We start from the raw sequence: 26279 nt of genomic DNA, 5'->3' as shown, positions 1-26279 counted from the left end.
ATTGAAGCCCAAAGCACCCTTTCCTTTTCTTGAAGGGAATGGGAATAAGGCCATGGAGCAATGCGGCACACAGACAGTCTGTGAGCCAAACTGTTATTGTGCTCGTCCCGTTGTCCAGTACCAAACCCCTCCCATCCATGTACTTCTCCAAACCCTGCATCCCGCACTTTGGGTAGCTTGTTCCACACTTGCACCATCCTCTGAATGAAAAATTCCCCCTAAATATTTAATCTTTCACCCTTTGGACTCACTTTCAAAGATTCAGCAACTCATATACTCAGTTTTATTTATTCCTTTATTTATTTACTATTATCATTACTTGTTTCTATGTATTTGCACAATTTGTCAGTCTTTTTTTGAGTGTGGTTTTTCACTGCTTCTATTGTGCTTTCTTTGTTCTACTATCAATGTCTGCAAGAAAATGAATTTCAGGGTAGTATTTGATGACATATACATTCTTGGATAATAAAATGAACTATGAACTTAACCTAGTTTAGTCTCAAACAAACTCAGTGGAAAAAAACCTGCTTGCATTTACCCTATCTATATCCTCAAATTTGTATACCTCTATAAAATCTCCCCTCATTCTCCTATGCTCCAAAGAATAAAGTCCTAACTTTTATACAACCTTTACTTATAACTCAGGTCGTCATGTACCAGCAACATCCTTGTAAATGTCTCTGCGTTCTTTCAAAGTTCAAAGTAAATTTCTCATCAAAATATGTATACAAAATACAACTTTGAAATTCATCTCCTTTCAGGTATCCACAAAACAAAGAAACACAATAGAATCACACACAAGAAAGACCAATAAATGTCAAATGTGCAAAAAAGGACACATCATACAAATATCTTTAATTAAAGAATTAATACATAGATAGTAAGCTGCAGAATCCCCGAAAGTGAGTCCGCAGCTGCAGAGTCAGTTCAGCGCTGAATCGAATGAAGCTGGTACATGGCACCAACTGCCCCCGGACCTGGTGGTGTGGGACTCAAGACTCCTGGACCTTCCGCCTGATGGTAGTAGCAAGAAGAGAGGGAGATGGGTCAAGCACAGGCAGATAGCACTGAACAACGTTCGATTTTTGCTGTCAGGTCTCAGTGCTTTAATCTGAAAGATGGCCTGAGAGTGGAAAATGAAGCACTGTTCAGCTCAATTACTCTATACCGAGACATTAAAGTTCAAAGTAAATTTATTATCAAAATACATACATCTCACCATATAAAACCTTGAGCTTCATTTTCTTGTGGGCATTCACAGTAAATACAAGAAACACAATAGAATCAATGAAACACCACACAACAGAACAAACAAACTGCAAATAAAAAAAAGAAAGAAAAAAATAGTAATAATAAATTGCAAAAAAATATAGAGAACATGAAATGAAAAGTCCTTGAAAGTGAGCCCATAGGTTGTGGGAACAGTTCAGTGATAGGACAAGTGAAGTTTTGCCCTCTGGTTCAAGAGCCTGATGATTGAGGGGTAATAACTGTTCCTGAACCTGGTGGTGTGAGTCCTGAGGCTCTTGTACTCCTTCCTGGTGTTAGCAGCGAGAAGAGAGCATGGCCTGGATGGTGGGTTCCTTGATGATGGATGCAGCTTTACAGTAAAAGCACACAAGTTGTTGTGCTCAATAGTGAGAAGGGATGTACCTGTGATGGACTGGGCCTTATCCACTACTTTTTGTGGGCTTTTCTGTAGAAGGGCATGGGTGTTTCCATGCAAGGTTGTTTTGCAACTAGTCAATATACTCTCCACCACACATCTATAGAAGTTTGTCAAAGCTTTAGATGACATGCCGAGTCTTCATAAGTTTCTAAGAAAGTAGAGGTGCTGCTGTGATTTCTTCGTAATGGTATTTGCGTGCTGGACCCAGGCCAGATCCCCTGAAGTTATAACACTGAGGAATTTGGAGTTAGTGACTCTCTCCACCTCTGATTTCCCCACTGAGGACTGGCTTATGGACCACTGGTTTCCTCCTCCTGCAATCAATAGTCATATCCTTGGTCTTGTTGACATTGAATGAGAGGTGGTGGTTGTGGTACCACTCAGCCAGGTTTTCAGTCTTCCTTCAATATGCTTATTCATCACCAGCTTTGATTTGGCCTGCGACAGTGTTATCATCTGCAAACTTAAATATGACATTAGACCTGTGCTTAGACTCACTCATAAGTATCTCAAGTAAAGGTCTTGTTGCTCTTGCCGTATTAGTTTTCATGGTGTAATTATACATTGCACTTTACAAAAAATGTTCTGTTTGCAATTTTAATTGTTCATGGTGAAATGCAATAATTATTTTACTTTTCAGAAAGGCATATGCATTTTTTAAAGATCATTGATAACAAACATAATTAATTAAGAAGATTAGCATGACAAAAAGCTCAAACCTCTTAGAAAGTTAACACTAGCACAGCTTGAAAGGAGGTAAACAAATAATTGTACCTCTGGAGAATTTTAGCGATTTACTTGGATCTGTCTGGTCATGTTCTGTCATTTGGATACAGTCACAGACCCTGAAAATACTCTGTGCAGTGCCAGTTAATACTGTCCCAGATGGTCTACCATCTCTGTGCTTCAGATGGGGAAGTAGATGTGTTGTCCTCAGGTGTGTTTAGCCCATCAGCACGAGGCACTCAAGAGATGTCCTGCACAAACATATCTTTTGTTTCCAGCCTTTAAGCAATATAGCATTGTAACAAAACGAAAGTCTTAGGGGGACAAAGATCCCTGGGTGACTGTGAGGTAAGCGCTTTGTTTCATTTTGTTGAATTCCTAGCACAAATAAAAATTGTTTTCTCAGCAATATTACTAAGTTAAAGCAGCAAAGAGTTTTGATACAGTATTTATTACCTTTGACCTTTTATTGTTCAAAATATAGCCAGGTGGCTTCTTACATGCGTGAGTGATGGTGACTTTTCTCAAATTGCAATTATTGTTTGTAAATCACAGGTAGTCCGGAACAACCCAATTCACACTAATGGATAATTTTGTATGTAGTACAGATGCATGCCAGATGCAGATCATTTAATTGTGTATGTTGGAGAGAGACTGGGAGCAATCTTTACATAAAATGAAACACGGCAGTAGGTTAAGAAGGAGGCTCATCATCATCTCAAGGACAGTTAGGGATGGATAATGAAAGATGACCTTGCCATCAATAGTCACATCCCATGATAGAAAAACACAAATGAAAAGTAATCTGCTGGGATTCATAAATTTCTTGTGCTACAATATTACATTATCATGAGCTGGTATCTCCTGTTATCATGAGCTGGTATCTCCTGTAGGGATTGAGCTGTAACAGCTTAATGTGTAGCTGACGAATGTGAAATTCCTCAAGCACAACATGCATCATTGTGTACTATGGAAATACTGGGCTGATATTTATCACGCTTATCACTAAAGGCAGTATACCTGTTAAGCAAGTGGCTGCTTGAAATTTAATAAAGCTAATTTGTGAATCAGCCACTGGTAGGGAAAAGTCTCTGTGAAACAATGCTTACAGCCTATTAAACATATACCACTCATTCACATGAACTCCTTCGGTGTAATCTGAAATGGGAATCCCCATATTTGTCCCTCCCCAGTACTTTTTAAATTTTGTTTTAGTTTATTTAGAGATACAGTGCAGAATAGGCCTTTCTGGCCCTTTGAGTTGCACCACCCAGCAACCTCCGACAATTCCAATTTAACCCTAACCTAATCACGGGACAATTTTTACAATGACCAGTTAACCTACCCAGTATGTCTTTGAACATGTGGGTGGAAACTGAAGGACCTGGTGAAAACCCACACATACCTTTGGGGGTGGGGGGGGGGCGGTAGTAGCGTACAGACTCCTTATAGAGGACTCCGGGATTCAACTTCAAACTCCTTTGCCCCAATCTGTAATAGCATCGCGCTAACCACTATGCTGCCATGGCTACACACAGCACCATGATCTAATCTTGGCTAAGGTTACGATGTATCTCAATGATTTGGGCTATGGGATTAATGGATTTGTGGCTAAATTTGCCAATGATACAAAAGTAGGTGGAGGAGCGGGTAGTGTTGAGGAAACAGCCTGCAAAGAGACTTAGATAGTTTAGGGGAATGGGCAAAAAAGTGGCAAATGAAATACAGTGTTGGAAAGTGTATGGTCATGCACTTTGGTGGAAGAAATAAATGGGCTGACTATTATTTAGATGGGGAGAGAATTAAAAATGCTGAGATGCAAAGGGATTTGGGAGTCCTTGTGCAGGATACCCTAAAGGTTAACCTCCAGGTTGAGTCAGTGGTGAAGAAGGTGAATGCAATGTTGGCATTCATTTCTAGAGGTATTGAATATAAGAGCAGGGATGTAATGTTGAGGCTTTATAAGGCATTCGTGAGACCACACTTGGAGTATTGTGTGCAGTTTTGACCTCCTTATTTTAGAAAGAATATACTGACATTGGAAAGGGTTCAGAGAAGATTCACGAGAACGATTCCAGGAATGAAAGGGTTACTGTATGAGCAATGTCTGGCAGCTCTTGGGCTGTATTCCCTGGAGTTCAGGAGAATGAGGGAGGATCTCATAGAAACATTCCAAATGTTAAAAGGCCTGTACAGATTAGATATGCCAAAGTTATTTCCCATGATAGGGGAGTCTAGGACAGAAGGGCAGGACTTCAGGATTGAACAGAGATGCAGAGAAATTAATCTGTGGAATTTATTGCCACGAGTGACTGTGGAGGCCAAGTCATTGGGTGCATTTAAGGCAGAGCTAGATAGATTCTTGATTAGCCAGGGCATCAAAAGGTATGGGGGAGAAGGCAGGGGAATGGGGATGGCTGGAAGAATTGGATCAGCCCATGATTGAATGACGGAGCAGACTTGATGGGCCGAATGGCCGCCTTCTGCTCCTATATCTTATGGTCTAAGATTAACCAATTTTAAAGATTAAGGATCAAGCAGTGATGCTTTTATATCAGGTGTGCATGAGCAGAGAGAGAAATAATGTTTTAGTCCAATGTTTTCACACTTTCACAAATTTCACAAAGATCACTTCTATAACTTGTAATGCCAGAATCAATCATGATAACTTGTCTGAGATTAGACATGCTTAAATTCCATGCGTTTTCAGTACACTCTTTAATTATGTCCATTATTGCTATTTGTAGGTAAATGTTTTTTTCTCTCTAAAATTGTCTAGGCCCCTGCTGTACTCTCCTAAAGACTTTGATCTTTGCTCTTTTTTTAAAGTAGAAGTATAACAGCACACATCTGATGATGAAGCACACAACTTAGATATTTTCCATTTGTTTTCAAAAGATTTTTTTTCATCATCCCTTTAAATGTACAGTGTGTAAGATCCTCTGTGAAAGTGGTGAGAATAACAGGTTGGATTAAACTTCACTCTAAATAAGAAAAGCCCAGGGAGAACTAGTAATTTTAAGGCCAAATAGCTCACTACAAAGGCAGCTGCGTTCTAAGGAGAGGACATCTGAGAAGCAGCACCTTGTCTTCAAACCATTGTTACTTGGTCGTGTGAAATGCTTTGTGCTGACAGTGAAAGGTGTGAGATCACTGCAGCGAATTTAATTCCACGTGCATAAATGTGGTTTCCATGAAAATGTAAATGTTTTTGCTAATATTTCATTTGTTTATCTCCTCCTGCCTACATCCCACCTCACTGTTTTTTTAAATCAATCTACTGTTTTGAGTTCTCTTAACCTCCTTTCACATATTGCCTTTTCCTCATATCAATTATTGATTAAAACCCCTAAATCTTGTGGTTTGTGTAAAGGATAATGACACTGGGAATGATTGCAAGGCAGTAATCTGAGCTGATATCATAAATCATGAGAACGTAACTGGATCATGTATCTAAACTCTTTAGATGAAATTACAGCACAAAATCATTCCACAATATTCACCAGTCTATTAATAACTATGTAATCATTTTATTCCATTTTAAGTAGCTTTGGGTAATTATCAGTGCATAGAAACTTGGTTTGCATTTGATCCAATACATAGTTTGATTTAAGGGGAAATTGAATTGAACTAGTCCAATAATCTCTTTGGCTGCTCTACCAGCAGGTAGGAGGTAGCGTAGCATTAGGACAAGGATTGTTAGGATGGGAAACAGTTTCTTCTCCAGACCATGAGACTACTGAATTCCCTGCCACCACCAAGTTGGGTTACGTGATAAGCCTCATCATATATGAAGCGCCAGTAGCGTTATGCTATTCACTTTTTACTTGTGCCATAAATGCACAAGTTATTATTTATTATTTTTTTGTGACAACATTACTTTATATGTCTTGTGAGAGTTACATGTACTGTGTTGTGTATCTCGGACCGGAGGAGCACTGCATTGTTTGACAGTATACAGTGCCTATAAAAAGTATTCACCCTCCTTCGAAGTTTTCATGTTTCATTGTTTTACAACATTGAATCACAGTGGATTTAATTTGGATTTTTTGACACTGGTCAACAGAAAAGACTCATTTGTGTCAAAATGAAAACAAATTTCAACAATTTGATCTAAATTTATTACAATTATTAAACACAAAATGATTGATTGCATAATTACCTCCTTCAAGTCAGTATTTTGTAGATGCACCTTTGGCACCAATTACAGCCTTGAGTCTGGGTGGATAGGTCTCTATCAGTTTTGCACATCTGGACACTGCAATATTTCCCCATTCCTCTTTACAAAACTGCTGAAGCTCTGTCAGATTGCATTGGGAATCGTGAGTGAACAGCCCTTTTCAAGTCCAGCCACAAGTTCTCAATTGGATTGAGGTCTGGACTCTGACTGACCACTCCGGGAAATTAACTTGGTTGTTTTTAAGCCATTCCTGTGCAGCTTTGGGTCATTCTCTTGCTGGAAAACTGATCTTCTCCCAAGTTGCAGTTCTTTTGCCGATTACATCAGGTTTTCCTCCAGATTTCCTTGTATTTTGCTGCATTCATTTTACCCTCTACCTTCGCAAGCCGTCCAGGGCCTGCTGCAGTGAAGCATCCCCACAGCATGATGCAGCCATCACCATGCTTCATGGTAGGGATGGTGTGTTTTTTGAAGTTGTGTGGTGTTCAGCTTATGCCAAACATAGCATTTAGCCTGATGGGTAAAAAGCTCAATTTTGGTTTCATTAGACCACAGAACCTTCTTCCAGCTGACTTCAGAGTCTCCCACATGCCTTCAGGCAAACTCTAGCCTGAAGGCTAGAGTTTTTTTCCCAATGGTGGCTTTCTCTGTGCCGCTCTCCCATAAAGCTGCAACTGGTGAATCACCCGGGCAACAATTGTATGCGCCGTCTCTCCTATCTCAGCGACTGAAGTGTGTGATTCCTTCAGAGTCGTCAAAGGTCCCTTACCAGTCCCCTTCTTGCATGGTCCCTCAGTTTTTGAGGACAGCCTGCTCTATGTAGATTTATAGCTGTGCCATATTCTTTCCCTTTCTTGATGATTGACTTAATTGTACTCAAGGGATATTCAGTGACTTGGAAATTTTCTTGTATCCATCTCCTGACCTGTGCTTTTCAATAACCTTTTTTGCGGATTTACACGGAGAGTTCTTTTGTCTTCATCGTGTAGTTTTTGCCAGGATACAGACTCACCAGCAGTTGGACCTTCCAGATACAGGTGTGTTTTTACTACAATCAATTTGAATCAACTTCACCCCACATAGGTGTTTTCCATTTAACTAATTATGTGACTTCTAAAGTGAATTGGCTGCACCGGTGATGATTTGGTGTGTCATATTAAAGGGGGTGAATACTTATGGAATCAATTATTTTGTGTTTTACATTTGTAATTAATTTAGATCACTTTGTAGAGATCTGTTTTCGCTTTGACAAAAAAGAATCTTTCCGTTGATCAGTGTCAAAAAAGCCAAATTAAATCCACTATGTTGTAAAACAATAAAACATGTAAACTCCCAGGGGAGGAGGGTGAATACTTTTTATAGGCACTATACGTGGCAAGTTGGCAAGTTGGTTCACAGGGACTTTTGCCTGCTTTAGTGATCCTTCTGACTGCCCAATTGAAAATAACTTCTAGTACATGAAGCATACTTTATGACAGAGGGTCCCCCCCCCCGACCTCCCCAAGTTTTGATGGTTTGTGTCAAGTACACATTTAAACCACAATATTTCCAAACTGGATCTTCAACTTCCTAACTGGAAGACCACAATCTGTACAGTTCAGGAATAACATCTGCACTTCACTGATAGTCAACACTGGCATACCTCAGAGATGGGTGCTTAGCCCCCTGCTCTTCTCTCTCTCTACACTCATGATTTTGTGGCTAGGCTCAGCTCAAATGCCATCAATAAATTTGCTGACAATACAATCATTGTTGGTAGTATCTCAGTTGGAGATGAGAGGGTATACAGGAGCCAGATATACCAGCTAGATGAGTGTTGTCACAACAACAACCTTGCATTCAATGTCAATAAGACCAAATAACTGATTGTAGACTTCAGAACAGATAAGACGAGGAACACACACGAGTTCTCATAGAGGGATCAGAAATGGAGAGAGTGAGTGATTTTATGTTCCTGGGTGTCAGGATCTCAGAAGACCTAACCTTTTTTTTTTCAACGATTCAGGAACAGCTCCTTCCCCTCTGCCATCCGATTTCTGAATGGATATTGAGCCCATGAACAATAACTACTTTTATTTTTATTTCCATTTTTTGCACTAATTTAATTTAAGTGTTTAATATATATGTGCATGTTTGTGTGTGTGTGTGTGTATGTATATATATATATATATATATATATATATATATGTGTATCTATGTGTATGAATGTGTGTGTGTGTGTATGTTTTTTTTCCTCGCCCCTTATGGGTGGTGAGATTGTGTATTTTTCCCTTAATCTCAGGTCCTCTACAATAGGCCTGGGAGCATGAGGGTTTGGTGCAGTATCCTTTCTGTTCCTAGCAGTGCACTCTTCTGGGCCAAGATCTCAGATGTCGTTCCAAGGAGCCACATCCTTTCTATCTGCTCTTTCAAGCCCTGGTATTTCTCCAGCTTCTCATATTCTTTCTTCCTGATGTTACTGTCATTTGGGATTGCTGCATCTATTACTATTGCTTTCTTCTGTTCCTTTTCCAGTATTACTTTGTCTGGTTGGTTAGCAAGTACCTGCTTATCAGTCTGTATTTGGAAGTCTCACAGCTCTTCTCCACTACCTTCTTGGGTGTTTCCAATTTGGACTTGGGGGTGTCCAATCCATACTCAGCACAGATGTTCCTGTACACAGTTCCTGCAACCTGGTTGTGCCTTTCAGTGTATACTGTCCCTGCGTACATCTTGCACTCTGCTACTATGTGCTGGATGGTTTCTGCAGATTTCTTACATAGTCTGTATCTTGGGTCTTGTCTTGTGTGATAGACTCTTGCTTCTATTGCTCTTGTGCTCAGCGCCTTGTGCAGCCATGAGCAGCGCCTCTGTGCTGTCCCTCAGCCCTGCCATTTCCAGCCATTGGTTGGACTTCCTTAAGTCAGCACCTCCGATATCTGACGATGGTACATCCCGTGCAGTGGCTTGTCCTGCCATGGACTCTGGTCCTCTGGCTCTGCTTCACCCACTTCCATTTCTGTATCCCCTGCCTGCTGTCTGAGGTATTCTCCTAGCAGGTCATCCTTGGGGTCATCTTCCTGACATACTCATGAGTGTCTTGTATTTCTTCCGGGACTGTAACATTAACACTTCCAAGTCCCCATCCGCCTTTATTCCAGCAGGTATGTGGTTGCTTGATGTTTGATTTTGGATGGAATCCTCTGGGTCTTGATGTCAGCAGTTTCCAGTTTTGTTCCTTAGCCAGCATTGTGGCTGGGTATCTGAGATGACTGGTAAGGCAAATGTGTTGATGGCCCTGATTTTGTTCTTCCCATTCAGCTGGCTTTATTGGACCTGTCTCACTCTTCAGAGGTATTTGAATGTTGCAGCCTTCCTTGTATCCTTATTTTGGCTTTCTTGTCCTGCAGGATCCCCAGGTATTTATATCTGTCCTGTACATCTGGTATGTGGCCTTTAGGTAACTTGACTCCGTCAGACTTGATGAGTTTGCCTCTATTCACTGCCATCGGCTGCCGTTTTCCAATCCAAGTGACATCCTGATGTCTCTGCTATACACCCTTGCCAGATGCATTAGTGAGTCAATGTCTCTCCCATTTCCTGCATACAGCTTGATGTCATTCATGTACAGGTGGTGGCTGATGGTCACTCCTGTACCCACATCCACTCTTTGAGATAATCTGGCTGGTGGCGGGGGCTTCAAGCCTATGCAGAACAACAATGGAGATAGAGCATCACCCTGGTATATTCCACATCTGATGGTCATTTGTGCTCATGGCTTTGAGTTGCCATCTAGCATTGTCCTCCGGTGGCCTATTGAGTTCTTGATGAAAGCCCTTGGTGTCTTGTTAGGACCTTTGGAGGCCAACACTGGGAACTGTCCAGGCTCCATGACGCTGTGGTCTGGACTTCATGCTCCAGTGGTGGCAGCCCAGTAGGGATCTTAGGCTGGACGTGCTTAGGCTACATCAGCCCACAAAAACCTCTGGATGACAGTGTCCAGAACAAAAAGGATCATGCTGGCTTGGACGTCACCCAGATTAACAAGGTCAGCACCAATGGCTGGGGAACCAGGACCATCTGGTGAGAAATTGGCTACCAGCACAAAACCATAAATGGATGAGACTGGACAATGTGGAAAAAAATATATACACACACACACTTACTGTAATTCACAGATTTTTCCCCTCTATTATCATATATTTCATTGTACTGCTGCTGCAAAGTTAACAAAGTTTACGACATTTGCTGGTGATAATAAGCTTGATTCTGAAATATCACATGAGGATACGCATAATCAGTAAACTGAACTCTGTTGAAAAAACTTTTGTAATTTAATCTCTGGATTAATGTCCAAATTACTGAACTACTTATTTAGTTTTCAACTATTAGTTGAAACCATTTTCTTGGTCATGGGAAATGAGCTTTTTAACGATTGCACTAATCTGAAAGGCTGAATCAATGATCTATGTAAACTTAGAACTGTAATATTCCTTATGAAAGTATATTGATATGATGCTATATAAAATCAGTGTGGTTGAGCTCATTCAATCTTTAATTTGTGGGAGTAGCAAGTTCTTTCAGGGCAGGAGTATTACTGAGATCTTAAAACATTAAATCAGCCCAATAAAGAGACTTACTGAACCTTTCAAAAATGTACCTATAGCTTGAGTTTTTAAGTGGGTTAAACTACTCTTGAAAAAAATAGCAACACACATCAAAGTTGCTGGTGAACGCAGCAGGCCAAGCAGCATCTGTAGGAAGAGGTGCAGTCGACGTTTCAGGCCGAGACCCTTCGTCAGGACTAACTGAAGGAAGAGTGAGTAAGGGATTTGAAAGTTGGAGGGGGAGGGGGAGATCCAAAATGATAGGAGAAGACAGGAGGGGGAGGGATAGAGCCAAGAGCTGGACAGATGATAGGCAAAAGGGGATACGAGAGGATCATGTCCACCTGTCACCTGTCCAGCTCTTGGCTTTATCCCTCCCCCTCCTGTCTTCTATCATTTTGGATCTCCCCCTCCCCCTCCAACTTTCAAATCCTTTACTCACTCTTCCTTCAGTTAGTCCTGACGAAGGGTCTTGGCCTGAAACGTCGACTGCACCTCTTCCTACAGATGCTGCCTGGTCTGCTGCATTCACCAGCAACTTTGATGTGTGTTGCTTGAATTTCCAGCATCTGCAGAATTCCTGTTGTTTGTGCTTGAAAAAAATAGCTTCAGATTTTTCATTTTTACCTATATCTCATGAATTATCAAGGAGTTGGTGTTGTGTGAAAGTGGTTCCTTCCAGAAGAGTGCTTAATAATTACAAAATAATTCTTTTCTTTTAGCTGCTTATGAAAACTTCCTGTGCGTAAAATGACTCTTATAACTCAGTATAATTTCTTCTAAGGGTTTTTAATGAGACATGAGGAAATTCAGTAGTTAAAACTCTTTCTCTTTCAATATTTTTATTAGTTTCTACGTAGAAGAATACAGAGTATGAGAAAGTATATATAAAAGGTCAAAAAAACTACCAATTACATTATACCTATTCATAATATAATCTCATTACCCTGTATTCATGTAGGTTAGTCAAAGTTATATTGAAATATACTAATTTATTACAAAAGAAGAGTCTAACCCCTACCAAGACCAAAGCTGTTTATTACGGAGAAAAAAAGGTTAAATACCTTCTTGTGTAATAAAAATTAATAATAGCCAACATCTAAATTTAAACAACGAATTGAGGGTTTTGAAAGTTTTGAAAATAATTCAGAAAGGGTCCCCACAATGTTTGAAAGTCTTGACAAGATTCAGAAATTGAACAACAAATCTTCTTTAAATCTAAGTATGACATAACGTCATATAACCATTGAGCATGAACAGGAGGAGAAACATCTTTCCCTTTAAACAAAAGCACCCTTCTAGCTATAAGAGAGCTAAAGGCCAAAATATGTAAATCAGATGTCTTCAGCTTGATATCGTGTGCTGCAACAATACCAAATAAGGCCGTCAGAGGATTGGGCTTAAAATTGGCTTTGAAAAGTAAAAAAAAAGTTCGAAAAACTTCCTTCCAATATTTTTCAAGACATGAACAAGTACAAAACATATGAATTAATGAAGCTTCTCCATTATTACATCTGTCACAGTCGGGAGATATATCCGAATAAAAATGAGATAGCTTATCTTTAGTCATATGGACTCTATGTACCACCTTAAATTGTATGAGGGAATGGCGAGCACATAGTGATGAAGAATTAACCAGTTTAAAAATTTCATTCCAGATTTCCTCAGATATTGATGTCTGTAAATCTTGTTCCCAGAGATTCTTAATTTTGTCTAAAGGAACATTCCTCGTCTCCAGTAACATATCATAAATATTAGATTTTGAACCATTATGAAAAGGTGTCAAATTAAAAATTACGTCTAGTAAGTTCTTACCTGAGCTTATAGGAAATGTGCATAATTGAGATCTTAGAAAGTCTCTGATTTGTAGATATCTAAAAAAGTGAGTTTTGGGTAAGCTATATTTAGCTGACAATTGCTGAAATGAAAAAGGATTTCCTCCAACAAACAGATCCCCAAAACATTTAATACCCAACTTGTCCCATTCTTTAAAAAATAAACCAGTCATGGGGGGGTTAAAAAAAATTAGAATAAATGGGACTAGAAAGGGAAAATCTCAATAAACCAAAATGTTTTCTAAATTGTATCCAGATCCTCAGTGTACGTACATCTATTGATGCTTCTGGACACATCTTCAGTGATGTTCCTGGAATGATCGGGTGTTTCAGGTCTTTCAACATGGTACAACCTCCTCCAGGTGACCCAGCCGAGGCTGATCAGACCCCAGCTTGTATCCAGATGGCTAGCTACTTATGACTCCATGACTCCCCTCTTTTGAGCCACAGCCATCTTGAGGCCCTCTCTGCCGCATCAGTGGTACTGCGGATGGCTCTCCTCTTCCACTCTCCCTCGATGCCCAAAATACTAAAGGCTGTAACTAAAGAATGGGCTACGAATCTCCTACAACCAACCTCCACTGGGAGACACCTCGCTCTCCATCCAGCCTGCTGACAGTTGCTGACCAGTCCTGCGTACTTGGAGAGCTTCCTTTCAAAGGCCTCTTCCAAGCTATCTTCCCATGGGACTGTCAGCTCCAGCAGCACCACTTGCTTAGTAGACTCAGACACTAGGACAATGTCTGGTCGCAGAGTGGTGGCTGCGATGTGGTTGGGGAACTTCAGCTGCCGTTTGAGGTCCACCAACAGCTGCCAGTCCCTTGCAGAGGTCAGAATGCCTGCAGATGTTCTTTTGGCGGGTATTGGCTGCTCCCCAGCTCTGACAAAGGCAATGGTCTGCTTGGAGGGTCGGGACCACTTCGCCCACTCAACTCCTGCGCTGACGGCTTCAGCGATGGTCTCCAGGACCTGATCATGCCTCCATCTGTACCGTCCCTCACCAAGTGCCCTTGCGCAGCCGCTGAGGATGTGCTCCAGGGTTCCTCGCTTGGAGCACAGTGGACACACAGATGACTCTGCCTTGCCCTATGTGTGTAGGTTTGATGGGCTTGTAAGCACGTCGTAGACTGTCTGGATGAGAGATTGGATGCGGTGTGGTTCGGCTTTCCAAAGATCAGCCCAGGTCACTTTCCTCTCAACCGCATTCTCCCATCTTGTCCAAGCTCCCTGTTGCTTCATTCCCACCGCCTTTCAGGCTCTCATCTCCTCCACTACCGCTGTCACCTCCTCCTGAACTAGACGACACCTTTCCTTCCCTCTGGTGTCCATTTGGGGAGTTGGAAAGGATCCTAGCCCAGCTCGGCCTCGTGTGACCACTGTGACGCAGCCTCGCCTCTGCCTCCTGAACAGCTTCCTCTGCCCTCCACTTCCTGCCAGTACTTACTTGGATCCCTGCTCTAGCCACCTTCGGGTCACTTGAGTCCCTATACAGTAGCACTTCTCTAGCTCTTGTTACCTTGAATCTTCCTCCAAGGATTTGAAGGGCAGTTGCAGTTTGTTGTGGTGTCCATAGAGTGCGATGCTGCTCAGGCTCTTTGGCAGCCCCAGCCATCTCCTGAGGTGGTTGCTAACCGTCTTCTCTAAGGTTTCGACTGTCGAGATCTGAACTGCATAGACGTTCATAGATTCTGGGAAGAATACCATGCTGATACACCCAGGCTTTAAACTTCCCAGGTAGGCCAGACTTGTCCACAGATTTCAGCCAGCCATCCAACTCGGTGCAGGTTGCCTGAATGGATTTTGTGTCCCTTAAAGAGCTGTCAAAAACTTTGCCTAAGCTCTTGACTGGCTTTTCTGTGATGGTTGGGATGGCCGTGCCTGCGATGCTGAACCGGAACTTGTTCTCCACCAGAGTATGTTGAACTATTAAATTATCAGTTAGTTTACTTACAAATAAAGGAAGTGAGGATCCAAGAAGAGAAATAATAGAAAATTTATTAACAGAGTTAGCTTCTAAAGAAACCCATACTGGACAGTCTACACGATTAATATAATATAGCCAAAACATAAGATATCATATATTAACTGCCCAGTAATAAAACCTAAAATTAGGTAAGGCTAAACCTCCAGACTTTTTAGGTTTTTGAAGATGAACTTTATTTAAACAAGGACGTTTATTTTTCCATATATAGGAGGATAAAATAGATTCAAGAGAGTCAAAAAAGGATTTAGGAATAAAAATGTGTAAAGCCTGAAAAAGAGACATAAATTTAGGTCGAATATTCATTTTAGTAGAATTAATTTGTCCAATCAACGATATTGAAAGAGGTGACCAATTTAATAATATCTTTTTTACATGGTTCAATAAAGTAAGAAAGTTTTCTTTAAACAGGTGTTTGTAATTCTTAGTGATTGTTACACCCAAATAAGTAAATTGATTCCTTACAATTTTAAAAGGGAGATTAGTATTAATTGATACCAAATTACTTAAAGGAAATAATTCAGTCTTACTTAGGTTCAATTTATATCCTGAAAACTGGCTAAAACGGGAGAGTAAGGAAAGTACCCAAGGTAACAAGGTCTCAACATTAGAGATAAAAAGCAATATATCATCAGCGTAAAGCAAGATTTTATGGGTGATACCTCTCCTTAGAATACGACAGATATCATTAGATTCTCAAAAAGCAACGGCAAGGGGTTCTAAAGCTAGATCAAAAGGCAAAGCACTCAACGGACAGCTTTGTCTAGTTCCGCGGTGAAGTTTAATTGGTTTGGAATTTTGAAAAATTAGTAAGAACCCGAGCAGAAGGAGATAAGTAAAGTAATTTAATCCATTGAGTAAAATCTGGTCCAAAATTAAATTTTTTGAAGGTTTTAAATAAATAATTCCATTCAACCCGATCGAAGGCCTCCTCAGCATCTAAGGATATCACACATTCTGATATCTCCTGAGAAGGAGAGTAAGTAACATTTAATACAGAGTTGGTGTTGTGTGAAAATGGTTCCTTCCAGAAGAGTGCTCAATAATTACAGAATAATTTTCTTTTTGCTGTTTATGAAAACTTCCCATGTGTAAAATGACTCTTGTAACTCAGTATAATTTCTTCTAAGGGTTTTAAATGAGACATATGAGGAAATTCAGTAGTTAAAAATTTTTTAAGTCCCCTTTTGAAATCCCACTTAAAAACTGCATAAAGGAAGTGAGGGGGGTTATTATTTATTTTATTTGGCCAACGTTGGAAACAGCCAATATTGAATCCACTTTTTTTCTTTTTGAAGTTAAAGTAATTGAAATTAAAAAGAGATGAAAGAGATGAATCTGATATCACCCTTTCTAACTGTTGCCCCCCAAAGAAACAAGACCAAATGCAGTATTCATGTTGAATAGGGCTAAGAGTTTGTGGGTTAATTAAATGCAAAGAGATCACTACAGACCATCGTGGTTTTCTAATTATCTAATGCTCTAATTATTTGAGCTGTCCCAAGTAGGACTCTCCCTCTAAGTGAGTAGGGGGGCACAGATCTCTAGAGTTATTTGTATCCACCTAGGAAGAGGGATATGTCAACCTGTGCAGCAGCTTTGAGTGTCCTATGAACCTGAACTCCAAGATCTCACTGATCCTCCATATTCTGTCTTGACGTACTGAAATGAACCACTTCACACTTAGGTTGAATTCCATCTGCCACTTCTCAGCCCAGTTCTGCACTTATCGATGTCCCGCTGTAGCCTCTGACAACACTCCAGACTATCCAAACACCCCCAACTTTTGTATCATCTGCAAACTTACTAACCTATTTCCACATCCAGGTCATCAGAATAGATCCCTGCGGAACATCACTGTTACCATCCTCCATGCAGAAAACGAACCATCCACAACCACCCTTCGCTTTCTGTGGTCAAGCCAGTTCTGGATCCACAAAGCAAGGTCTCCTTGGATCCCATGCCTCATTACTTTCTGAATGAGCCTTGCATGGGGAACCTTATCACATGTCTTACTGAAATCCACTGCTCTACCTTCATCAATGTGTTTTGTTACATCCTCAAAGAATTCAGTCAGGTCTGTAAGGCATGACCTGCCCTTGACAAAGCCATGTGGACTATCCCTAATCAGATTATATCTCTCCAAATGCTCATAAATCCTGCTTCTCGGGATCTTCTTTATAACTACATCGATATGTTGGGAACAGATTAGATCCTCAGAGATCTTGACACCCAGGAACTTGAAACTGCTCACTCTCTCCACTTCTGATCCCTCTATGAGGATTGGTATGTGTTCTTTTGTCTTACTGACGTTGAGTGCCAGGTTGTTGCTGCAGCACCACTTCACTAGTTGGCATATCTCACTCTTGTACGCCCTGTCGTCACCACCTGAGACTCTACCAACAATGGTTGTATCGTAAGCAAATTTATAGATGATATTCGATCAATGCCTAGCCACACAGTCATGTGTATTTAGAGAGTAGAGCAGTGGGTTAAGCACACACCCCTGAGGTGCGCCAGTATTGAATGTCAGCGAGGAGGATATGTTATCACCAATCCGCACAGGTTGTGGTCTTCTGGTTAGGAAGTTGAGGATCCAATTGCAGAGGGAGATACGGAGGCCCAGGTTCTGCAACTTCTCAATCAGGATTGTGGGAATGATGGTATTAAATGCTGAGCTATAATCGATGAACAGCATTCTGACATAGGTGTTTGTGTTGTCCAGGTCATCTAAAACCTTGTGAAGAGCCATTGAGATTGTGTCTGCCGTTGACCCATTGTGGCAATAGGCAAATTGCAATGGGTCCAGGTCCTTGCTGAGGCAGGAGTTCAGTCTAGTCTAGTTCAGCCTAATCCACTTCTACCACCACTCCAGGCACCCACTACTGTCTGTGTAAAAACAAAATTTTGCCCCTCACATCTCCTTTCAACTTGCCCCCTCTCACCTTAAATGCATACCCTCTGATAGAAAACATTTCTGCCTTGGGAAAAAGATACTGTCTGTCTCCTTGCTCCATGCCTCTCATAAATCTTATAAACCTCTAACAGATCTTCCTTCAGCCCCCACTGCTCCAGAGAAAAATAAACAAGTTTGTCTAATCTCTCGTTATAGTATATGCCCTCTAATCCAGGCAGCATTCTGGTAAACCTCATCTGCACCCTCTCCAAACCCTCTCCTTCCTATAATAAGACGACCAGAATTGTATGCAGTACTCCAGATACTGCGTAACTAGAGTTTTATAAAGCCGCAACATAACTTTCTGACTTTTAAACTCAGTACTTCAACTAGTAAGGCAAGCATGCTACATGCCTTTATAACCACCCTATCAGCCTGTGTAGCCACTTTCAGGGACCTATAACTCGGACCACACAATCCCTCTGCTCATCAACACTGTTAAAGGCAAGACCCTTAAGTTCAATGTACTGTCTCTACAATTGAGCTACCAACGTTCAACACTTCACATTTAGCCAGGTTAAAATCCATCTACCATTTCTCACCCCATACTGAACTGATCTATATCCCACTGTATTTGCCAGTCTTTTACACTAATAGAACAATTAGTGTAGAAGACTGGCTAAGTCTTCTTATGTAGAAACTTTAAAGTTTACTTTAATGTCACTGCATATAGGAGCAGAAACATAAACCTATGCTTTTTAGTTTCTTCACTTGACAGAATGGAGCATTGGATTTTAGAACTAATATTCATCTCTTCATCCTTGTTGCCTTTAAATCTTCAAATATCCCATCCAGCGTACACTTCTTATTTGTATGGTCACCGCATTAGTGATTACTTTCGTCATTTGTTTTACTCTTGATGTCCTGAACTGTTAGACTCAGTTTTGACCCATCAGTTTTAAAAATAAAGGCAAACCAATCAAAAAGTGACATACTAATTCTAACAATGGCCAACAGGCACACTTCGATGATCATACAATTTCTTTTGGCCATGTCACATCTAATTCATTTTTATATGATAGTTGAAAAGCCTGAAACTTGATTGCAGAATGCATCTCTGTAGAATTTTTATTCAATCAAGTAATGTGTGAGTGCTCCAGATTATAGTATTTAATGTGCTTCACTAAGATCTGGATTTAAGGATTACAATAGTATAAACAATGGTCATTCCTAATGACTTCTATGCTGAACAGCTGGAGCTTTCTTCTATGGCCTGTCATGGAAAGCTCGATGGTTCAGGATTGTTGAGCAGGATGATTTTATCTGTAGACTAAAACTTGAAATGAGTCCAATTTTGAAAGGTGTCGTCAGTTTCAATTAACGTCCAAGTCACTGACCACAATAGTGATTAACACTTAAATATCACTCTACAGAGCTTTCATATATATGGGTACTCCTCCTGGTTCAAAGCAATTTGTCAAGATAGAAATTCTGAAAATAATATTAATGTACCTGTCCAAATACATTTTAGACATTGCTAAGAACTAAAGTAGTGCAGCATTGTCAAGGTGTCAATCCTTTTGATTAGATATTTTATGAAGTGCCTAGTTCAATTCTCCAGCAGGTAAAAAAAATCTTGTCGCCAAATATATAGAATACCATTTCTCACTACTGCATATATCTACATTCACCATCACATTTTTTTAAAGGAAGCCAGTTGTCTAGACATCATCATTAAAGTAACTTGAGATGTTGTGAGACCATGAAAGATGCTATTTAAATGTGCCTATTTTTTGTAAATGGAAGGTATTCTGTCAGTGAAATAGACTATATATGAAGATAAATATGTGGAAGAATGGTACAATGGAACATAGCTCAAGCTAAAAGTTTAAGCTGCTAAAATTGTGCAGTTTGAGGATTTTTGCTTGAGAGTCAGGTTCTCTCTTCAGTTTACCCTTTCCTCTCTTGTATTTTTGCCACTGTTTTGTCCACTAAGTCACATTTCTCATGCAGATTTAATTGTCAAGGATTCTTAATTTCCCATATGCAGAGGGAAACAGGTACCTATTTTCCTTGTAGAATCTCAGGCCTCGTCCATCCTTCTTCAATATATTGGCAATAGTTTGTACCATTTCGTGATTTGCACAAGTATCAACTAAATTTTCGTTACTAAATTTTAATCAAGGGGACCAGCATAGTAAACTTCCTTTGAAGTATTCCATCTGAAACCTTTCACTTTCCTAAGAAACTGGAGCAGGAATAGACACAGTAGGCTCCTTGAGTTTAACCAACATTCAGTAAGATTGTGCCCCATTCGATCTTAAACTAAAATTTCCTTTTCCCACTTTCCCCACTATAGCTTAAGTGTGTATTATTTTCCACCTTGAATATATTCAATGAGTCCATTGCCAGTTGTTCTGTGGTAAAAAATTACAAGGTTTCACCATCTTTTGAATTTTCTCTGCACTGCCTTCAGTGCAGTTATATCTTTCCTTCATTTTGGGAGTCAAAATTGTTAGCAATACTCCAGTATGGTCTCACAAGCACCCTGTAAATTTGCATCCAAACTTAACCTGCTCCTTGTAATATAAACCAACTTTCCATTAATCTACCAAGTGATGACTTGTACCTGCCAGCCAGCTGTTTCATTCATCTCTTCTCACCAATCTGAATCCCCTGCGAGCTCTTTGTGTCCTCAGCCCCCAGCTTGCTAACCCACCTGTCTTTACATCAGCAGCACCTTGGGCTGTAAGTTACAACAGACTGTAAATCGTGACGTCCCAGCACTGATCACTGTTACGCTCCACAAGTTAATGATTATCAGTCTAAAAATGACATATTTATCCCAGTTCCCTTTGACTAACTTCTCTCCTATCTATAGTAGTATTTGTCCTCATCCCTCTGTGCTCAAGTTCTGTGTAGTCACCTATTATGTTGCACCTGATAGAATTCTTTCTGGAAGTCCAAATATTCTACATGTACAGATTCCCCTTTATTCATCCCATTCATTACATCCTCATAGAATTTCAGATAAGTAGATTGATAGTATATCCTTTTCATAAATCCATGTTGACTCTGCTTGATTATATTAGGGTATGCTATTAGCTACTTAATAATGAATTCCACCATGTCCCAATGACAGATGGTTGGCTAACTGGCCTATAGGTTCCTGCTCTTTGTCTCCCTCATTTCTTGAAGGGGACATTAAATTTGTAGTTTTACAATCCACTGTCACCTTTCCAGATTCCAGGGAGATTTTGCATCGGTATCTGTAAGAAGTTTGTAGATTTTCCCCAAGACTGTGTGGGTTTCGTCAGGGTGCTCCAGTTTCTTCGCACCTTCGAAGGACGTATAGGTTAGGGTTAGTAAGTTGTGGGCATGCTAATGATACTTGCGCCCTGCCCCAGCACTTCATGGACTGTGTTGTTCAATGCATTTCACTCTGTATTTCAATGTACAAATGAAAAATATACTGCATTATGGTCGCATAGCAGTTGGCAACGCTTTTACAGCTCAGGGTGTCAGAGTTCGGAGTTCAATCCCAATGTCACTTGTAAGGAGTCTGTACGTCCTCCCTGTGGAATATATGGGTTTTCTCCAGATCTTCTGGTTTCCTCCCATAGTCCAAAGATATACCAGTTAGTAGGTTAATTGGTCATTGTAATTTGTCCAATCATTAAGCTAGGATTAAATCGGGGAGTGCTGGACGATGTGGTTTGAAGGGCCAGAAAGGTTTATTCCTCTCTGTATCTCTAAATAAATAAATTAAATAAAGATTATTTTTAAAATAGAATTCCATCTTTCGTTTCAATCTAATGCCATCTTTAAATTCCTATGCTAGTCACAGATCATGCATTCTTTTTTACTCACTGCTATATACTTAAGTCTTAGCAAAGATGTCTCTTAAAAATCTACCATAGTTGGCCAGCAACTCACCCTTTTATCTATTCTCCCAGTACACTTTAACCAACTCTGTTTTTGTACCATTGCGAGTTTAGGCGATGAACTTTTGACCCAAGTTTCTCACCTTCAGACTGAATTTTAAATTCTATCATTTGCTGAAAACTTTGGTTTACAATACATGGATTTTATTTTTCAGAATTTCCTTTCATTATTGATTTGTAATATGGGTTACATTGCATACAATTAAGTTCTATGTTATTATGTCATATCGTGGTAAAAGATTTTTTTGCTTTTCTCTCTACAGGTTGGCTCTGTACATGTACGGATTAGGAGAGATGCAAACGAACAGTTGGTGTTGGCGCACGTGACCAATCGCCTATCCGCACTTGTTAAAACCTTAACAGTCCAGATTTTTAAGGATGATTGGGTTAGGCCATCGTTAGTTACAGCATCAATCCCAAGCAACATATTGAACCCACTGGACAGTACTAATATTGCACCAGTTTCAGCTGTAAAGCCCCTGGAAGACATAAACCCTATCACCTCAACACCAGCAAAACCGACCAGCCCCCCTCCTGAATTCTCCTTCAACACACCGGGCAAGAACATCAACCCAGTTATCCTTCCAACAGCTCCATCAACTCGACCTTATGGGTTAGGTCTCAACTATGGAGTTGCTGCATATGGAAGTGCATTTAACCACGGCATGGGAAGGCCAGGAACTGGAATGACTCAGGGATTCAGATCTACATTGATTAACATTCCAAACAAATACACAACAGGTACTCAAGGACATGTCAACCAGTTCAGATAATTGACATAGCGTAGTCCTACATTATGTGAAGGCATATTTCAACAGATTTCTACATGCTGATTCCTCTTAAAAAGGGCAACTGAATAAAATATTTTAACTGTGGAGAATGTATTTTGGGCCCGTTACATCAAATTTGTTTTATTTCATGTGCCTGCTCCTTAAATCGTATATCCTTCTCAAAGTGCTTTTCAAAATCAAACTAAACATTTGGCTAAGTTTATGGTTTTTGGCTGGGCAGCCAGAGGACCTGCTTATAAGCTTTATATCTGACCATCAGGCTGAGTAAGCGGTCAGAGCACTGACAACTCTTTTACTGTTGCCCATCTGGTGGTCTGGCTGAGATCGGAAATCATACCAATGTGGGGAGCAATAGTGTACAGAAGGGCATTCAATGAAAAGTTTTGGGATAATTTCATGTTTTGGGTGACCTCAGCAAGTGATCCCAAAGCCTCTGGTTATAAACACTACAGTTGTTCAGTTCAGATTGTTAGTTTGCCTGCTTGCAAGTGAATTTCACAGAGAATATTTGTAACTAGTGCTACAAAATTGACATGATGTCACCAATGAAAGCTTTAGCATGGCTATGGCTATTAAATCTCAATTCATTTTTGGAAAATCATTTTTATCCTGTGAACCTGTTTATTAAGCAAAGGATATGATTAGTGATATCAGTGTTAAGAAACTTCAAAACTGTTATTTTGGAGACACTGCAGTCTTCCACTAGCTTAAGCAGACAGACTTTTTGTGGGAAGTCTAGTCTGTTTAGCTGTTTCTGAAACCAGGGTATCCATGCATTATGTTTGGTAATCCTTCAGGTATTCAGCTATGATTTGTCATGTCTGATTATGATATGTGGATGAATTCATTGTAGAGCGGGTTGTCACTGTAAATATCACCTTCGATAAAAGTCTAACTTATGTGTTATGAGAAATGAACTGTACAGTTGATACTTTTGTTCAGAGATTTTCAAGAAAAGGTGGAGATACTTTATTTAAAATACTAAAATGTGTCTATAAATATGTTCTGTATTTTGTACTATGGATATAGGTTTGATATATTTGGCATCAATATACATAAACCAGATTTTTGGAAAAAACTGGATCAACTATGACAGAAGCAAATTCAACCTGTTGTGAATATGTTAAATATAATCTGTTTTGTTTTACATAACAGTTATATTGACCAATAAAGTGGGAACCAAAATAGCAAACTGCTGTGGTATTAGTAAATTAGTGTAGTTATGAACTTGGCACTCCATTAAAATAATCTGTCTAACATGTATCTTTTTCAAGTGTACGTGGAATAAATATACTAAGATGCTACATTTAAGTTCAGGACTACCACTTGTGACAACATCCCAACCGCTACTCTGTTAAGAACATAAGAAATAGGAGCAAGAATAGGCCATCTGGCCTGTTGAGCCTGCTCCACCATTCAATAAGATCATGGCTGATCTGGCCATGGACTCATCTCCACCAACCTGCCTTTTCCCCATAACCCTCTATTCCCCTACTATACAAAAATCTATCCAACTTTGATTTAAATATATTTACTGATGTAGCCTCCACTGCTTCATTGGACAGACAATTCCACAAATTCACCACTCTGGGAAAAGCAGTTCCTCCTCATCTCCGACCTAAATCTACTCCCCCGAATCTTGAGGCTATGTCCCCTAGATCTAGTCTCACGTACTAGTGTAAACAATTTTCCTGCCTCTATCTTAATTTCATAATTTTATATGTTTCTATAAGATCTCATCTCATTCTTCTGACTTCCAGTTGAGTACACTCCTAAGCGACTCAATCTCTCCTCATAGTCTAACGCCCTCATCTCTGGAACCAACCTCCTCTGCACTGCCTCCAAAGCCACTATATCCTTCCTCAAGTCAGGGGACCAGAACTACATGCAGTACTCCAGGTGCAGCCTCACCAGTACCCTGTACAGTTGCAGCATAACCTCCCTGCTCTTAAATTCGATCCCTCTAGCAATGAAGGACAACATATCCATTTGCCTTCTTGATAGCCTGCTGCACCTGCAAACCAACCTTCTGTGATTCAGTCCCCTTAATGTCTTTTATGTTTGAATAAGGTCACCCTTTATTCTTCGAAACGCTCAGGAATATAGGCCAAAGCTATCTAGTCTGTCTTGGTTGGACAATCCTGTCATCATAGGAGTTGTCTCTAATCTTGCCTTCAGTATTGCCATGGTTTTTGTAGCTGGAGGGACCAAACTCTGTGCAATATTCCAAGTGAGGCTTCACCACCACCCCGTTCAACTGTTAACAAAACCACATTTTTAAACTTCAATAGCTTTGGAACAAATGACAAATTATTGTTTGCTTTAACTACATTTTGGACCTTCTAGCTTTTTGTAATTCTTGCACAAGATCACCAAGATCCCTCCTTCACAGGACGTCTCCATTGAAATAATCTGCATTTTAGATTTCTCTAATCAAAGTTCAAAGTAAATGTATTATCAAATTGCATATATATCATCATATTTTCTTTTGGGCATTCATGATAAATACAAAGAATCAATTAAAAAAAAAACAACACAAAGGCAGACAGCCAATGTGCAAAAGACAAACTGTAAATACAAAAAGGAAAAACAATAATAAATAAATAAATAATATCAAGGACATGAATTGTAAAGTCTTTGAAAGTGAGCCCATAGGTATTTATTCACCAGCCTTATTCTCCATTGGCCCCATATTCACTTTAGGAGCCCTGTTCCTGTTCATACATCCATTTTACTGATTATGTTTTTATATTATATGTAAGTTTTCTCTGAAAATTCATTTCCTCCATTCCTGTGAGCTTTTTAGTCTTCTGCTACGATGTTTCAGCTAGTGAGAGTATCCAGAATTAAGTGTAGTTTCAGAATAAGAGATACTTATTTAAGGCAGATGAGAACGGATTTCTTTTCAGAAAGTCCTTACTCTGATACTCTTTACTTTGGAGAATTGTAGAGGCAAAGTCATTGAAGATACGTAAAATTGTTTTGACAGGCCCATGAACTACAAGATAGTTGAGGGATATGAGGAGAGTATGGGAAAGTGGGTTGAATACTGGAGCAAGTTTTTGGATCAAATTACCTACTCCAACTACTTATTTACATACAACATAGAAAATAATCAGGCTATTTGGCCCACGTTGTTGCACCAATCTTGATGCTAATTTACTGTAAACTAAATATCCTCCTGTGTATGATTCATATCCTTCAATTTCCTTCCTATTCATGTGTCTCTCTTAGTTATCCTCATTTTGAAGTTTTCTGCACTTTATCATTCACTTTTCCAACACCAAGCTCCTGTTACTTTAAGATGGATTCTACTCAAAGGAGGTTATAGACTGATGAATTTGCCACTCATTGTTTTCAGTCCTCCCAACTTACTATCATCAAGGATCTGACGAATATTATCAATGGCTTCACCTGATCCTGTGCAATTGTGATGTAGGTCTTCAAGTAGTATCTGCCTGCAAAAATAATCACTTATGCATGTGACTTGAGTTGATGCTCTTTTCTTCTGGAAGGATCTTGTAGACATTTTGCACTACTTGTCAGCTCCTCCAAAGCAATCATTGGAATAATTTCCCACCATATACAGAATGATGTGGCAAAGAGTGTCTTTTACCCCTTGTTCATCTCTACATTTGGTTAATAAATGTGTGTCTGCCTACTCTTCAACC

The 26279-nt window shown here is 39.9% G+C and overlaps 1 protein-coding gene across 1 annotated transcript in view; it reads left to right on the top strand.

The window, feature by feature from the left end:
- Window positions 1-25159, top strand: part of slc30a6 (solute carrier family 30 member 6) — a 166652-nt gene extending 141493 nt beyond the window's left edge. Inside the window, exon 15 of the mRNA XM_072264893.1 lies at window positions 22081-25159. Within this exon, the coding sequence (XP_072120994.1) occupies window positions 22081-22590 (510 nt within the window). The 3' untranslated portion in view covers window positions 22591-25159. The remainder of the gene's footprint in view (window positions 1-22080) is intronic.
- Window positions 25160-26279: the final 1120 nt, after the last annotated feature.

Source organism: Mobula birostris, chromosome 8 (genome assembly GCF_030028105.1).
Source record: "Mobula birostris isolate sMobBir1 chromosome 8, sMobBir1.hap1, whole genome shotgun sequence".
NCBI lineage: Eukaryota > Metazoa > Chordata > Chondrichthyes > Myliobatiformes > Myliobatidae > Mobula > Mobula birostris.
The sequence above is the reverse complement of the archived record's forward strand: the minus strand, read 5'-3'. Positions and strand labels throughout refer to the sequence as shown.